General features: G+C 36.5%; 1 protein-coding gene across 1 annotated transcript in view; it reads right to left on the reverse strand.

Annotated features, from left to right (window-relative positions):
* The window catches only part of LOC134531691 (uncharacterized), a 187360-nt gene extending 174092 nt beyond the window's left edge, over positions 1-13268 (reverse strand). Inside the window, exon 1 of the mRNA XM_063367501.1 lies at positions 13050-13268. Within this exon, the coding sequence (XP_063223571.1) occupies positions 13050-13188 (139 nt within the window). The 5' untranslated portion in view covers positions 13189-13268. The remainder of the gene's footprint in view (positions 1-13049) is intronic.
* Positions 13269-17179: the final 3911 nt, after the last annotated feature.

The following is a 17179-nucleotide window of genomic DNA, read 5'->3' on the forward strand; positions in this document are numbered from 1 at the left end:
CTGGCCATACGGAGTACCTTATTTGTTTGTTCATTTTTCTTGATACGTGATATTTGTATAAATAAGTATGACTACAAATATAAAGAATACAAGTCTAAAATAGTCAATGCAACAAATGCATTGGACTACATATTTTTAACATTAAAGAACTATCTTTATCATACTCTACTTTAAATTTAAAATAACTCATTTGCAGGTAGTGGAAGAATACGCGGTAATTTGTTATTTACGGATTTGGTAAATAAATAATAATTTATCTGTTAACTTATACAGTATAATAACAAACAGTTTATATTAAAAAATCTATAAGGTTATCGCATAATTAGAAAACAATTTCATGAAATGAAATGGAAGAAACGTTTAAGCGTAATGTAGGACTCTTGTTAAGTTACTTAGTAATACGTTTTCATAACTGTATGAATACGAATTTAGTACAGCATACTCCTTACGTCATGTTAATTTAATGTGGGTTAAGGTAATTTTTGAAAAACCTTGACGATAAAATTTTATTTTAAATTTACAATGTAAGTTTTAATAGTTCAAAGTGAGGTCTACAACAAAAAATAAACACACAGAAGTACAAATGTATACCGTACAGTGTTATCCTATCCATTCAAGGGTAACGCCTAAAAAACGTGAAGTGAGTCGTATTACGATAAAAATAATTTATTTATTACAATAAATGTTGCTTTCATTTTGTATTTTTTTCGATTATATTTACTTGCATAATCTAAGTCTATTTACACGTAATTTCTCCATATAGTGTGAATATACATTCCATTTATTTCGTCAAAGAAAATACTAATAAGTGTAACTTACGCGAAAATGATTTCTAGTTTTGGGGGCATTCAAAAGATTGTCTGCCCAGCGAAAATCATACCGCAATTGTTTCCTTAAAACCAACATCCTTCTTCTCCCAGGTGTTTATTATTTTCATTATACTACAAATAAATTACCGGTATGCGTAAAACAATTTGTACGGCAATGTAAAATTATGCTGTATGCACTAATATATAGGTAAAATAAAATCCACTTACCTTGCAGAAGTTACATGTTCACTGATGTACTTTCGTCGAAAAATTCTTCTGGAGTGCTAATACGTTCACCAGTCACTGCTTCAAATATACTACTGACGCCAAACCTCTTCACGCAGGACTGCAGGATGGGCAAGATGGTCATAAAATCGCTTATGATCCTTCCCGTTTCCTGTTGACCGGCTGAAAACGGCACGCACCGCTTTTACAACATGGCATAAAATGTTTCCCCGACCGCCTTCAAAGCAAAGATACATCTGTCCAGGGAAAAAAAAATATTATTGCGGTATTTTCAAAGAAGGGCAATGTATCCGAAAAATTATCTCCAAAAAGGTAAAGTTTCTAGAAGATAATGCTGGAACATTAAAACATTCAAAAATACAGGTTCTCACTCTCTCTCTCACTCTCTCACTCTCTCACTCTCTCACTCTCTCTCTCACTCTCTCACTCTCTCTCTCACTCTCTCTCTCACTCTCACTCTCTCACTCTCTCTCTCTCTCTCTCTCTCTCTCTAAGATGATGAAAAAAATGAACTAAAAGAATCTCGGTTTCTCGGTTTTCAAACTTGAAACCATATACATACATGTCTGCAGTAGCGCGGCGTGACCGCGCGTCTCCACATATCACAGCCAGCGAACCGCCTTCCCCCTGCTCTTCATCCAACCTACCTCGGCGCTGATACCCTGCACCTGCTGAGTGTCACCGACATGCACCCCGCGCCTCCCCTCGAAAAGTTTCTCCGGCGCTATCTGCTGTCTGGATACTTCTGTAGAAGCCGACTCTTCCAGATTGATGTGTCTCAAACTGGCAGTGCCTTTGTGATCTGCCTCGCGCTTTCTGAACATCTTCCCAGGCAGCTGTTGTTCGGCCTCTGGTAAGACCGCTCCCAAAGATTACTCGGTGGTTGCAATCTCTAACGGGTAGAAATCATGTTGCAATTTTGGAGCACTAACGACCAAATTTCGGCACTATTGGGTTATAAGTAAGGTTACCTAGAAATAGAAGCTTTACTAAGTGTATATATATATATATGTGTGTGTGTGTGTGTGTGTGTGATTTTAAGATTTTATCTTCATGTCATTTTGAGAATATCATGTAGGATTAGACATACCGCTCTTGGAACATTCTGTGTACGCCATTTAAATATGTCGAAACATTTTATGAATTGTTCTTTCACACAGACTAACTCCAAATTTGTAAATTATATTCAGGCGATATCGAGGTACTTAATCACGGGCTTGTTGTGTTCCATGTTCATCTACTATGTTTCTGCAATAAAATTAATATTTTCTCAGAACAGTAGCCCTAATATACTTTACTTTATGTCAACTTTTGTAATTTAAAGTATATACATATAAATAAATATTTTGAATTAAAAATGGATATATAAAATGTATTTGTGTACGTTCATTTTATTTTATATATCGAATCAATTTTTGTCACAAAATGAGTAACGGCTTGTTTCCCATATATGTGACATGTAGGTATAACAACTGGCGATAGAGAAGATGGGATAAATTATATTTTGTAGAATGAACTGTGGTGAGACATTGTTGACTTTCCAAATTTGTGCAGTGTTGTTAAGATTTTATTTAAATTTTAATTAAGCAAATAGGAAAAGTATGTTCCGGAGCAACATGAGACTGAGGATTATTGAAATCAGCTGGTGGTCGTGTTGGAATTGCAGAAATGGCCACTAAATTATACATATCCGCATCATACATTAGACTAATCGTGAGCAAATATTAATGAATTTCGCACATCTATTAATGATATATGCCTATAAATATCCGAAATTTTGCATAATTTTATGTACTGTTTTACGATTATTCCATATATTCCTAAAAATTTCCCTAATTACCCTTTAAAAAATATATCTAAATATCACTTAATCATCATGAAAATCCACAAAAAGATACAATTAAAAAATTAGCCATAAATTCATTCAATCTGTATTAACACATGCTTTTTAAACTTCAAAGCCATCTATCCATCAGTTATTTGGTTATTATTTAACTTTACAAGTATTTAGAAACAAATATGTAAGCATTTTTGTAATTAACATCTGCGTATTAAATTTGAAGGGCTTCAGTGTTTTGGTTAAGAAATTATGCATGTGTACGATTATAGAGCATGTTGTGTAAAAATGGTTTATTAATGCATGAGTGTATGTGTAACTGGGCCTTGCATATTAATTTTTTAAAGGGCATAAATGTTTTGGTTACGAAATTAGGATAGGGTATGCTTTTAGAGCAACTTGTGTTAAAATGGACGATTTTTGTGTAGGTGTATTTGTAATGGACATCTGCGTAGGAAATTTGAAGGGCGTAAGTCGTTCAGTTACGAAATGAAGCATGTTGTTATAAAATGGATGATTTGCACATATATTTATGTTGTTCAGCCAATAAATGTGTATTTTGGAGGACGTAAGACCTTTGGTTACAAAATTAATCATAGGTATGATTATAAAGCGAAATAATAACAAAAGGGCGTAACTGTGTAAGCATACTGGTAACAGATGATTTTTTTTGCGTCTGAGCGTTTTTATCGTGAAGTTGTGGCTTCTTTTTGGCCTTTTTCTGTGGCTTTTCAGGATTAAAAAAAATAGGATACGTAATTGCTTTGTGACTCTTATTTTAAAAAAAGGACATTAGGAATATTTCTAGGGAAATATGGGAATACTTGAAATTTTTCGAAAATTATATCACTGTGTGCCATTTTGCTGTCAAAAAACGTTCCCGAAAGTGCTGATGTTTATTAAAAATTCTAGGACCCCAATACTCTTAAAACACCAAATGTATTTATGTGAAGTTATATAACACAATTGTATTTTAATAACAACATTTGTAATTATGATATCGGAACTGTGGTGTCCTCTGTGAAGTAGTATAGTGTATAGATATAAAAAAATAAAAAAATATTAAAGTTAATTCTGTGACCTGATGTTGGACAATTTCTTTTATTTTAAATAGAATTTATTTTTATTTTCGTTCCCTTAACTAAGCTGTTCTATGTATAAAAGAATATGTATGTATATACATATGTTTTTGCTCAAAAAGAAATTTATAACGTGTAAATTACGAACATAAAATCTTAATATTATATTTTAATACCTAGTAATGAATGGTTAAAACTTAATTTCCTAACTTCTGCGACTAATGGTTTGGGATGTATATAATGACTGTATGAGTCCGACAGTCGGTTAAACGTTTGAATTAATACACGTAAAATTTTATTTAAAAGAATCCAAGGGAGTTTTGACACAAGGTAAGTACTTATAGCTGGCAACACTGATATATTACCTTTAAATAAATATACAAAGTTACAACAGTTGCCCCTAATCAATATTTTCTTTCATTTACAGTAATTATATTAGATAGTTTTGGGTCGCATTTTTATTACAACATAATCGGCCATAAAAGTTGCAATTTTGGAACACTAACTACCATTAACGGCAGTAACCAGCACTAACGTAGCACTAACGAATGCATTCATTGAAGTTTACGTATTGTGCTTTTTCCTTGACGTCAAGCCAGCCCGGATCACTAAATCGGCCATAAAAGTCGCAATTTTGGAGCACTAACCACCAAATTGACTAACCAGCACTAACGTAGCACTAACGAAAGCAATTATTGAATTTTTCATATTGTGATTTTTCCTATGTTTCCAGGCCAGCTTGATGTCAAGCCAGCCCGGATCACTAAATCGGCCATAAAAGTTGAAATTTTGGAGCACTAACGACCAAATTTTTGCACTAACCAGCACTAACGTAGCACTAACGAATGCATTCATTGAATTTTCCGTATTGTGCTTTTTCCTATGTTTCCGGGCTAGCTTGACGTCAAGCCAGCCCGGATCACTAAATCGGCCATAAAAGTCGCAATTTTGGAGCATTAACCACAAAATTTTTGCACTAACCAGCACTAACGTAGCACTAACGAATGCATTTATTGAATTTTTCATATTGTGCTTTTTCCTATGTTTCCGGGCCAGCTTGACGTCAAGCCAGCCCGGATCACTAAATCGGCCATAAAAGTTGCAATTTTGGAGCATTAACGACCACATTTCGGCACTAACCAGCACTAACGTAGCACTAACGAATGCATTTATTGAATTATCCGTATTGTGCTTTTCCTATGTTTCCGGGCCAGCTTGACGTCAAGCCAGCCCGGATCACTAAATCGGCCATAAAAGTCGCAATTTTGGAGCACTAACCACCAAATTTTTGCACTAACCAGCACTAACGTAGCACTAACGAATGCATTTATTGAATTTTTCATATTGTGCTTTTTCCTATGTTTCCGGGCCAGCTTGACGTCAAGCCAGCCCGGATCACTAAATCGGCCATAAAAGTTGCAATTTTGGAGCATCAACGACCACATTTTGGCACTAACCAGCACTAACGTAGCACTAACGAATGCATTCATTGAATTTTCCATATTGTCCTTTTTCTTTTGTTTCCGGGCCAGCTTGACGTCAAGCCAGCCCGGATCACTAAATCGGCCATAAAAGTTGCAATTTTGGAGCACTAACGACCAAATTTCGGCACTTACCAGCACTAACGTAGCACTAACGAATTTTGAAAAAAAATTATTCCCGACGAAATATGACCGGGCCCACTTGACGGACATAAAAATATTTACACCTTAAATTAGATAGCTAACATACTCAAAGAAGTGAGGGAAGCTGGCTTCATATAGTAATAACTTTTATAACTGCATGCGTATTAAATTAAACAATAAATATTATTTGAATTTAAAATTTTGTGTTTCATTTTGATAAGTATGATATCTAACTTAAGACTGAGTTCTCTTAAAACTATTATTATCATAAAGATTAAAAATCAATACTAATAACTAATAAAACTTACTGGAATAATAAAGTTATTTCAGCGAATGGGACAAGTTCGAGCAAAATGCACTTGGATCACTTGATCAAGTTAAAGCAATTGGGACAGCTTGAGTACTTAGAGCACTTGGGCAGTTGAAGCACTTGAAACAATTGGAGCACTTGGAGTAAATGAAGCAAATGGTGCAGTTGAAGCGATTTGAGCACATTCGTCATTTCAGTTCATGATTAGCCTTGTGGTTTGAAGATGCCTGGTATATATGATGACATTTTCTATGTTCTGTTTAAAGTGTTTTCTAAACATGAAAATAAGGCATCTTGGCTACTGGCTGTATGTGCCTATCCAGGAAATGGATGTGGTTGGCCATCAACTGGTCGTGCTAGTCTGACTAAGTCTGGTTATATAACTGGTCGTGCCTGCTTGCTGACTGGACGTGTCTGATTAATCGACGGATGTATAACTGCCCTGAAAACATATGCAAATAACTCGCTTTGTTTTCTAAGACTGCATAAATCGAGAACAGCTAGTAATTTGCTTCTTTATTGTACCTGTGGGATTCACATAATATTTTTTTTTTTTGTAAAAGAAGTTGTGGGGTTAAATTTATTGCATCTGTAGTTTTCTTAATAAAATTTATGTGATATTTAATAAAACTAAAGTAATATTCAATTAAATTTTATTTTTGCATTGGTCGAAGAATGAACCATGGATATAAATCGATCGAAACAATCAGTAAATTAAATAGTTGTCTTTGATGAATTTTGGGATTTTTTTCAAATTAATCGCAAACTAATTACATATTTTTTTAATGGTGAAAAATTAATTAGCTTAGTGGAATGTGGCAGATGAGGAATTTTGATTTTTTTTTAATTTTTCATTTTATTGAATTGAATAAATATTTTTTTTACCCAGAAGAAAATATTTGTAACGAGCAAGGTTCAACCCAAGCATGCCATCGATCGAATGAATAAGTTAATTAATTTCTGATTTTTTAAATTGAATTTTGAAATTTTTTCTGTATTTCTAGGTCAATAATTACGATAATTTTATATTTAGTAGTGATTTAAATTGAATATTTTGATTAATATTATTTACTATTCGTAAATATTAGTAAAAAAAATTGTGCCTGTATATTTTTCAAGTGCTCCAATATAATTGAGGTTAACCATTCGTATGTATTATTTATTTATAAAATTTAAAATATTATTTTTAATATAATTAATACTAAATATTATTAAATTATTAATGATAAATATTTATTATTGGTTATTTACCTAATATTGTTACAATTTACCATGGGTTCGTAAAGGATAGCCCAATTAAAGATTTTATTACACTACACAGTTTTTAAAATTGCCACTACTTATGTCAATTACAAAAATCTTCTAAAATGGCAAATAATTAATTACACTTAAAGAAAGGTCTATTCCCCAGTCACTCGTTCCACACACCTCGCTGGGCCGCACCTCTGGCGTAACTCTCGCCGCAGCACCACTCGTAGGTCTCCGCCGCGGGACTCCGTCGCCACACTCCGCCGCCGCCGACGACGCTATTCCACTTCGCCGAGGATCCACTTGACTCCTCGCTCGCAACTTCACGTACTCCGTTGTGCCCGCGACTTTATCGCCCGGAAACTACGCCGCGGGAAAACTCCCATGTCGACTGAACTCACTCACTCCCTGCCCTGGAACCTTCGTCCAAGGACTTCGCCACCCTGCCGCACCCGCAGCACTATCGCGCGGAAACTCCGCCGCGGGAGGACTCCCGGCTGAACACTTGTAACTCACTCAGACTGACTCGAAGGTCGGCCCCACCTCCTTATATAGCCCTTGGTTTCCCGTCCAGAACAATCGGGCATGTCTCCGAGATATCGCGCGACCTTCGCCGTTGAAATGCCCAGAAACGTGTTGTGAGTCCTGTCGAAGGACGCGGCGGCTGCTCAAAGAACGCCGATAAACGCAACAAGCATCGGGTTCCCACAAAACGCGCCGATAAACATGTCTGAGTCCTTTTATGCCGCAGTGCGGCCTCTTTTAAGTAACTCGATATGAGGCAGGTGCGCGCTGCGAAGGTCAGGATGTCGCGAGATAGTATGACACGAGATACCAGGGAGAGGATGCGGGTGGGAGGGGGCGCAGACAGGCTGAACGAGCGCGGCGATGCCAAGCACTGCAGCCAAGCGCGATCGTAACAATATTTACAAAATAAAAAAATAAATTATATAAAACATGTAATAAAAAATTTGTGATAAAATTAAAATAAATATCAAATTAAAATAGTAATTTTTATTTTTATTATAAAGTTGAATAAATAATAAATATTTATAAAAATTAATGAACAAATGTAATGAAAACTTTTTTATAAAAATTAAAAGCGAATATTAAATTATGAAAAAATATTATATTTAAAAAATTAATAAACTGAAATTTAATTTTTGTATTTATCATTAATTGTATTAATGTTCTTTTAAAATATTTAATAATCAATAATTAATATTAAAAATTTAGCATCTTATAATATTAAGTACAAATTATGTCATAAATATATTATTGTCTAAATTTTATTTATTTAATTTTTATAATTTAAACTGAACTTTATTGACTGTGTTGACTATCTTCTTCTATCCATTTTATTATTTTATTGTAATTAATTATTTGCATGCAATTAAAAACTATTTTTAATGATGCCAAAGAAGTATTTCTTCTCACGCACGTACATAAGTACACGCACCCAATTTTGTTTTATTTAGCTCTCCAACCACCGGTATTAGAAGTTATATGATATTTGTTATTTATCCTGGCAAGTGTAGGTGTGTTGCCTTGTTGGCTTATAATTAATTTAATATATTTTGGATTGTGTTGTTTTAAACACAATATAAAAGTAAAAACATTATTTTTCAAGTATCTGATGTATGGAAAATTTAGTTATTATACTGTTTATTAAATTGTGTGTGTTTTTAAGAGAGTAAAATAAAACAAATTTAGGTAATTTACTTCTTCTTTTGTTGTTAATGCTCTGCCACATTGTAAAGAACTACGCATTAGGTTATTTTTAGTTTGAATTAAACTTTGGTGGCCTCTTTGGTAGCCTGTCTTGTTGCAAGGGATTGTATTCCATCAGACAAAAGCCACCATCTGCTTGAGACAATCTGCCTTGGAGGAGCCGAGCAGCGAATTCGGGTCCTAGAAGTCACATTCCTTTGAATTAAACTTTAAATATGCAGGGCACGTCTTGTTTACCTTGTTATTTTTGGGAATAAACTTTCTAATCTAGAGTTGATGTTTGCAGCGAGAGGTGTTTTTTTCTCAATGGTACCGGCCTCCGTTTGAAGACATTTCTTGGAAAAAAAAACATCGTAAAATCGGTGCCACACAGCTTAGGTTGAGGACGGGTCTTCAACCCCAAGGAAGTGGAATGAAGGCAAAATATAAGAAGACGATTATAATAATCACGAAGTATGTGAAAATGCTAATGCTCAAAATACTATCCTATAACTCGCTAATGATTTAAAATTGAAAATTTACAAAGGCAGTAGCTTCTTCATTGGAAATGAAAAGCTATTTATTTAAAAATCTAGTTGCCTCCATGAAATTGTGAACAATACAGAACGAAATGAATCTGACAATACCGAATACTGTACTGAAACACCTGGAGCAGACATGATAGAAGACTGTTGTAATGTACCTGAAACTCACTAGATAAAAGACTGTGATCAAGAACTGACACAGAAACGATAGAAACAGTTTATTGAAATAATTTATCCTGATCAAGATTGTGATTGTCCCCGGGATGAAGATGATATTGACTGTTAGTCTGGTGTTAAAATGGAAGACTTCAGAGATCATAAAATTATTAATAATAAAAACATGTATTGAAAATGATTGTTGTAGAAGCGATTGATTACACATCATGGGAAGATCATAGCATATAATTTCGTCAGCTTAAGACTGCTGCTGAATTATCTTAGTGGAGAAAAATATTTACACCTTAAATTAGATAGCTAACATACTCAAAGAAGTGAGGGAAGCTGGCTTCATATAGTAATAACTTTTATAACTGCATGCCTATTAAATTAAACAATAAATATTATTTGAATTTAAAATTTTGTGTTTCATTTTGATAAGTATGATATCTAACTTAAGACTGAGTTCTCTTAAAACTATTATTATCATAAAGATTAAAAATCAATACTAATGACTAATAAAACTTACTGGAATAATAAAGTTATTTCAGCCATCGGGACAAGTTCGAGCAAAATGCACTTGGATCACTTGATCAAGTTAAAGCAATTGGGACAGCTTGAGTACTTAGAGCACTTGGGCAGTTAAAGCACTTGAAACAATTGGAGCACTTGGAGTAGTTGAAGCAAATGGTGCAGTTGAAGCGATTTGAGCACATTCGTCATTTCAGTTCATGATTAGCCTTGTGGTTTGAAGATGCCTGGTATATATGATGACATTTTCTATGTTCTGTTTAAAGTGTTTTCTAAACATGAAAATAAGGCATCTTGGCTACTGGCTGTATGTGCCTATCCAGGAAATGGATGTGGTTGGCCATCAACTGGTCGTGCTAGTCTGACTAAGTCTGGTTATATAACTGGTCGTGCCTGCTTGCTGACTGGACGTGTCTGATTAATCGACGGATGTATAACTGCCCTGAAAACATATGCAAATGACTCGCTTTGTTTTCTAAGACTGCATAAATCGAGAACAGCTAGTAATTTGCTTCTTTATTGTACCTGTGGGATTTACATAATATTTTTTTTGTAAAAGAAGTTGTGGGGTTAAATTTATTGCATCTGTGGTTTTCTTAATAAAATTTATGTGATTTTAATAAAACTCACGTAATATTCAATTAAATTTTATTTTTGCATTGGTCGAAGAATGAACCATGGATATAAATCGATCGAAACAATCAGTAAATTAAATAGTTGTCTTTGATGAATTTTGGGATTTTTTTCAAATTAATCGCAAACTAATTACATATTTTTTTAATGGTGATAAATTTATTATCTTAGTGGAATGTGGCAGATGAGTAATTTTAATTTTTTTTTTTAATTTTTCATTTTATTGAATTGAATAAATATTTTTTTTACCCAGAAGAAAATATTTGTAACGAGCAAGGTTCAACACAAGCATGCCATCGATCGAATGAATAAGTTAATTAATTTCTGATTTTTTAATATGAATTTTGGAATTTTTTCTGTATTTCTAGGTCAATAATTACGTATTTATATTATGGTGGCCACGATGGTCGACAAGATGGTGTAGGCCAAGGTAATAAATAATTACTGCACTCTAGTGGGTAAAATTCAATTTAATATGGTGGCAGCGATCTCTAGTAAATACCGCGAGTACTAAATGACACTAGCGCTCCTTGTAGCGATTACTGAAAACAATATGGTGGCAGCACACACTAGCAGGCGATGTGTGTTAACTATTGCTCCTGGCAGCAAGTACCGAAAATAAATATGGTTGCAACGTCCTATAGCAGCTAATTCTATTGTTTCTTTAAAATAAAAATAAAAATCAAGTAATAATATGACAGTTTTTTTAATAAACCTTAATTAATTCTCGGTCTGGTAAATGTCTCAATGGCCGTCCGGTCAAAGGCGTATGTTTTCCAATCCAGAGGTTCGAGCTGTCATGGTTTGAAACACCACTGTTCCAATGTGTTTTGTATAAAAAATAATAATTTGATATGTCAATAAGGATAACAATAACATTGGCATGTAGTCGAACTACTACGTAACGTGCATGAGACAGAGCGATGATGGCGCTCTCTAGGAACAAACAGCAGAAATAAATATGTTAATATCCAAGATGGAAGCCACCAACGGATTACAAAAAAAAAGATAGTGGTTGTGACGTCATTTAAGATAGTGGCCTTCTGCAGACGACAACAATATGGCGGTAAGACATAACATTCGAAAAAAGTGATTGTGACATCAGATTCAAAATGGCGGTGGTAACATAAGGATTCAAGATGGCTGCTAAAACGAAAATTGCAACGTTCTAGAACCGAAGATGGAGACCATAACGAAAATTGCAACGTTTTTGGAGAGGATATTCGTTTCTATGATGGCGAATGGTTCTAGTAAACAAAATTGCAAAAAAATGGTCGACCTAAAATGGCGGAATCCAAAATTGCAGAATCTTAAATGGCCGCTTGGGTCAAGGTCAAAAGCAAAGGTCAAGGTCAACCAAGATGGCCGCCGTGACATTATGGCGTTCGTTCATTGAACCCATCCTCAATTCTTACTCCGACTCTTGTGCCAGATGGAACTAATATATACTACTAATAATATTTTGCTATTTTAAAAATTATATGGAAAGAAGAATTCGCGAATAATTAAGAACTAATTTATAATTTTGTTTGGATTCATCTTTAAATTTCCTTGATAGTAAATTTAAACAAGATTGTGTTATTATTTGTAAGTATGTGTTAAGTGATAAGGAGAAAGCATACACAATTTAAATTAAATTAATATTTCGGCTATTAAACAGTTTTAAATAATAACTTTATTTAAATGATACTGCAGGAAACGGAGGTACAATAGAGATTATTTTTCGAGAATGCCACCGATTTTCGATTTTGTTCACTAATATTTCTTTAATTTACCTCTCATTATTTTATTCAGCTACCCATTTTCGAAAAAACAAAAGAGCACATAGGTGTTAATTTTTATTTTTAGTAATTGTAAATTGTGGTACAATAGATATTATATAATGGTGGTTACTAAAGAGAGATAAGAACTGAAACAGCTGGAAGAAACGCCCACTCTAACCGGATTTGACCCAGCTTGAGCACTTATCGCCTTGTTGGGATGTGACATGATTAGAGACCCGTGAAATTCACGATTTCAAATCCCCAAAGGATAGACTCCATGATCCTCTATGCACTCGTGCAAATTACATCTGCTGATTGGTTACCGACTCGTGTAACACCTGTGTGACTGGAATGATCGCGATTCGCTAATTCTTCTGTTGAAGATTTTTTTCATTGGCCCAGAGTCCTTCAGATAAACTGTGGCCCAATCACTGAAGCAAAATAATGACAAAAGTACTTGGACTCCATCCCATCGCGAAATGAATCCGCGGATTTCACGGGTCTCTGGACACGATCCAGACGGTGTCCGACCTCGTGGTCGCCGCGAGCGCACTCACCGTCCACCGCGGGCAGGTGCGGCTGCTTGCCGAGCCACTCTCTGAGGTGCCTCAGGTCCTGCGCCGCCGCGCCTGCGTCTCGCGGCTGGTCCTCGGAGGACCTCCTCTGGGGCGCGGGCGACTTGTGCGGCTGCGCCATGCTCCCGAGCGACTGCCCGCCGCAACTCGCTTTCTCCCGGCCCGCGGGCGTCGCGGTCTCCTGGGAACAGGGTGGCCTTGGCTCATGGGCGCGCCTTGCACATTTGCGCGGCCATGAGAGCCTGCTTTACGGCTCGTTGCAACGCAATCACTGCTTATCGCCGCGTTACCTTCCCGCACCAAGCTCAGAACACCTTTAAGAACAATGCTAAGCTGAACCTTTTATGTATATCCACATCATCATGGAAACTCATTCACGGTGGGCACATTTGAACTGTTAGTATTTTCGGTTTCCAATAAAAAAAACTATATAAATGGTCAAGATAAATACACGCAATTAGCCATTACTCTGAAATATGTTATTGAAAGTCAATTTAGTTATTATTTACTAGGGGTTAGATACATTTATGACAAAAAGTTCATTTCAGACTGATGTATAAAAGTTCAAGGCAGAATATGGGGACTAAAAAGGCTATTATAGGATATCCGGTCCGGCGCCAGAGGGAACGACCGCCATCTTGGATGCGATATCACGTCGACCGTCTTGAATTATGAAATCACCGTTGCACTTTTCATTATGATCACCATTTTGACCCTGACCATTGTGGTTTATCATTGATATTGACCTTTGATTTTGACCTTCTACCTAGTTCTTGACATTTCACCTTGACCTTGACTTTTACCACAATCTTCTTGCACTCGACCTTGAATACACTGGTCATCTTGCTTTCCGCCATTTTGAAATCAAGTGCTCATCTCACATACATTGATGTTTCCATTGTGGTTAAACATTCCGCAATATTGAGTTATGACGTCACTTCCGCCATATTGAATTATAAAATTACAACCACTTACCTACTTCGATTCTGATGTCACAGCGGCCATATTGTTGTTGTCTGTTGGAAGTAGGCTTTGAATGACATCACAGCCACCAAAAGGTTTTGGTCTTATCAGGGTTGCCATCGTGAATTATGTTTGTACTGCCATCTTAATTTTTTCTTATGGAGGTCGCCATCTTGGATTAGGTCATCCTTGTTTCGGCTGTTTGTTCCTAGACAGTGCCAGTACCGCTCTGTCTCATGCATGTAAGGTTGATGTGCCATTACCTACGATTGTTGATATGGTACTTATCAACATATTCAATTAAAAATTTTATAAACTATTCATTGGACACGAAGTGCATAGAACCGTTAATGCATGTACCTCTAGTTTGGAAAACATACGCCTTTGAGCACATGGCCATCGAGAGAATTAAATAAGTTATGTAAAACATCACACGAATATTCTGACTTACACCATTTATCATTAAGGCGCACGCCTAGCTGGGAGTGAATCCCCACATTTCGCTCATTAGCCAGGTAGTCCTGGACAGCCCACAGTGGGCGGGGCTGGAACTTGTCTGCAGCTGTGGTTGCACTGCGGGGTCCCAGCCATGTCCCACCTTACAAGAAGAGTCACGACCCGTAATAGCATGTTTGTAAACCTCCTAATGCTTCTCTAATCTGCGTGTTTTCTTCAACATGGAGGCCATTGCTCTCATTAGAGACGTACTGAAGTCTCGAAAAAATCCTAAATCACAAGTAAGAATATTCTATTAAATTTTTAAAGTTTGGTCATGTATTATCATAAATAATGTAATTTAGAGAATATAATAAAATTCTAAATTTTTCCCCACGAATCACTGATAAAACTTAAAGTCATCAATATTATAACCATCATATCTCATAAATTAAAACAATGTCAATCTATAAATGTAGTCTTGTGCTCCACGACAGCAAAATTATAAGTTTTAAAACTGTCTCAAAAAGCTCTACCAAAACTTTTGGTTCAAATCACGAATTATTTTGAAGATTATCCCATTTATCTGTCAATCTGTCTTGTGTGTTCCAGTTCAGGATTGCTAGATAGTTCAGCTACCTCTTTAACACATCATTTGTGACATTTACCTACAAGATGTGTCCGACATTTCATATTATAACAGTTCAAAATAATGGATGTTTCTGCAACTTAATATATTTGTTGTTTGTGCAGTTATTATGCATTATATCCATCCATGATCAAAAAAATTATCTTGTAAAATTGTATAGATTTTATTTATTCTTAACACGAATTTAAACTCTTGGGTAATTTAAGACATTCCTTATTTATCCTAAAAACAAATACAGGTTCTTTATAAATTAAAAAAAATGGCTACCTTTTTCTCTACCAAATTCAACAAAAACACATCAATATTTTAATTTTATTACAATTTCCATTAAAACAAATAATTTAGGCAAAATCTCATAAAACATGGAAAAGATTATATCTTTTCACACAAAGGTTTTAAATAAGATATGGATAAAGTATCTTGGCTTCTGGGTTGTAACTGTGTTCTAGACGAATAATTCACCGACGTTTCGGTCAACATTGCAGTCGCCATCATCAAGGAGCCGTTACCTACTGAGGTTCTTATTTTTTTCCTAACCTAACTAAAAACTAAGTGTGTTGGGGAGGGTTCCGGGTAAGGGAGGGAGACTAAGTGCGTCTCAGGCCGAAGCCCATACGCTCTAAGCATGCAGGGGTAGCATGCATCATGTTTTAGGAGGGGGATTGGCCAGCCATGGCAGCGATTGGCGCCATGGCTAACTCCCCTCACTGACTATACTAGACTAAAACTAGATAAGTTGAGCCCAGGTGAAACCTGCATAGACACAGGGAAAACCGTGGGCTCTAACATGCGGGATGAAAAAATTGCATGCATTAAAATCAAGCAGGTGGCTTACGGGAGACAGAAGGATGGATCTGGAAGAAGAGTTAGACAGAGTAGAAAAGATTCTAACATGTAGGGGGTTGGGGGCTTGGACATTGCTATCGGCATTGTTTGGGATGGCACTTGTTGTTTCGGGGGCGACTTTCGTCGTTTCCCGCTGGGCTGTCAACCAGCCCACTTAAATTTAGAAGAAAGAAAATATATAGTTTATTTATTTAAGCTGTAATTCAAAATCTCATGCCTTTCAGAACAGAGCCAGCACTGCAGGTGAGGCCTGCCAGGCGATCCATGCCATCAGGCATGAGGGTCAGTACTAACAAGACAGGCATAGAACCCGAGGGAGTCAATCTATACACCTGCATGCCTTGCACTATTTTGAATCTTGCACTATGGTTTGTTTATGGCGATTGTGTGTGTAGTCTGGGGCGGGGTGGAGGGGAGAAGTTTCGCATGTTTAACGCGAAATTTTTAGTGTGATAACAGCTAAATACTTAATCTATTTATGACGAACTGCCAGCAATACAAGTGTATGTGTGAGTTTTACCCACCAGTCCGAAACCACGTGGTTGGGGTCAGGCCTCGGCCGTCGCAGGCGGCTGTGATTGGCCGGCTGCTTAGCCAATCGCGCATCGCTACGGGGGGCGATGCGCGAGGATTGATTTTGGGCGTTTGTATTTTTGTGTTATGTGGAGATCATAATTTCCGAGTGAGTAAACATGTGGATTTAAACTGTTTACGCATTTATCGTAGAATGTTTGTGTTGTACTGTTACATGTGCTTCCGCACAACAGTACCGATGGTTTCGGGGAATAGTCTAGTGTCATCGAGCGTATACTCGCTCGGTGAGTTTGTGTAATGCATGAAAACATTGAAGAACTGGTAACACCAAGTACGAATAAGGTGTAGGCAGGGGTGTGGTGAGTAGTAAAATTTCTGGTGTCAGTTCCCGGTGAACGAGCAACACATACTTGGGGTGCGTCTATATGAGTGGTGACTTGCCGACCATTCCGAACATCTACGACTTCCAACGAGTACGAGTACGAATAAGTGGAGGAGTCCCTGACATCAGAAGAACACGGCGGTGTTCCAAAATTGCATTGGACTGGAGCCCCAGTGCGAGTTCTTGACGGCGTTTTACTGGAAGTACGACGACGGGCCCAGGCTGTGATGACGGGACGTGACAATCCGGGAGTTCGTCTCTTGCTGGACCCGTGCCAAGTGGCGACTATGAGTTGCACACTCG

The sequence above is a fragment of the Bacillus rossius genome, chromosome 5 (genome assembly GCF_032445375.1).
Source record: "Bacillus rossius redtenbacheri isolate Brsri chromosome 5, Brsri_v3, whole genome shotgun sequence".
Lineage (NCBI taxonomy): Eukaryota > Metazoa > Arthropoda > Insecta > Phasmatodea > Bacillidae > Bacillus > Bacillus rossius.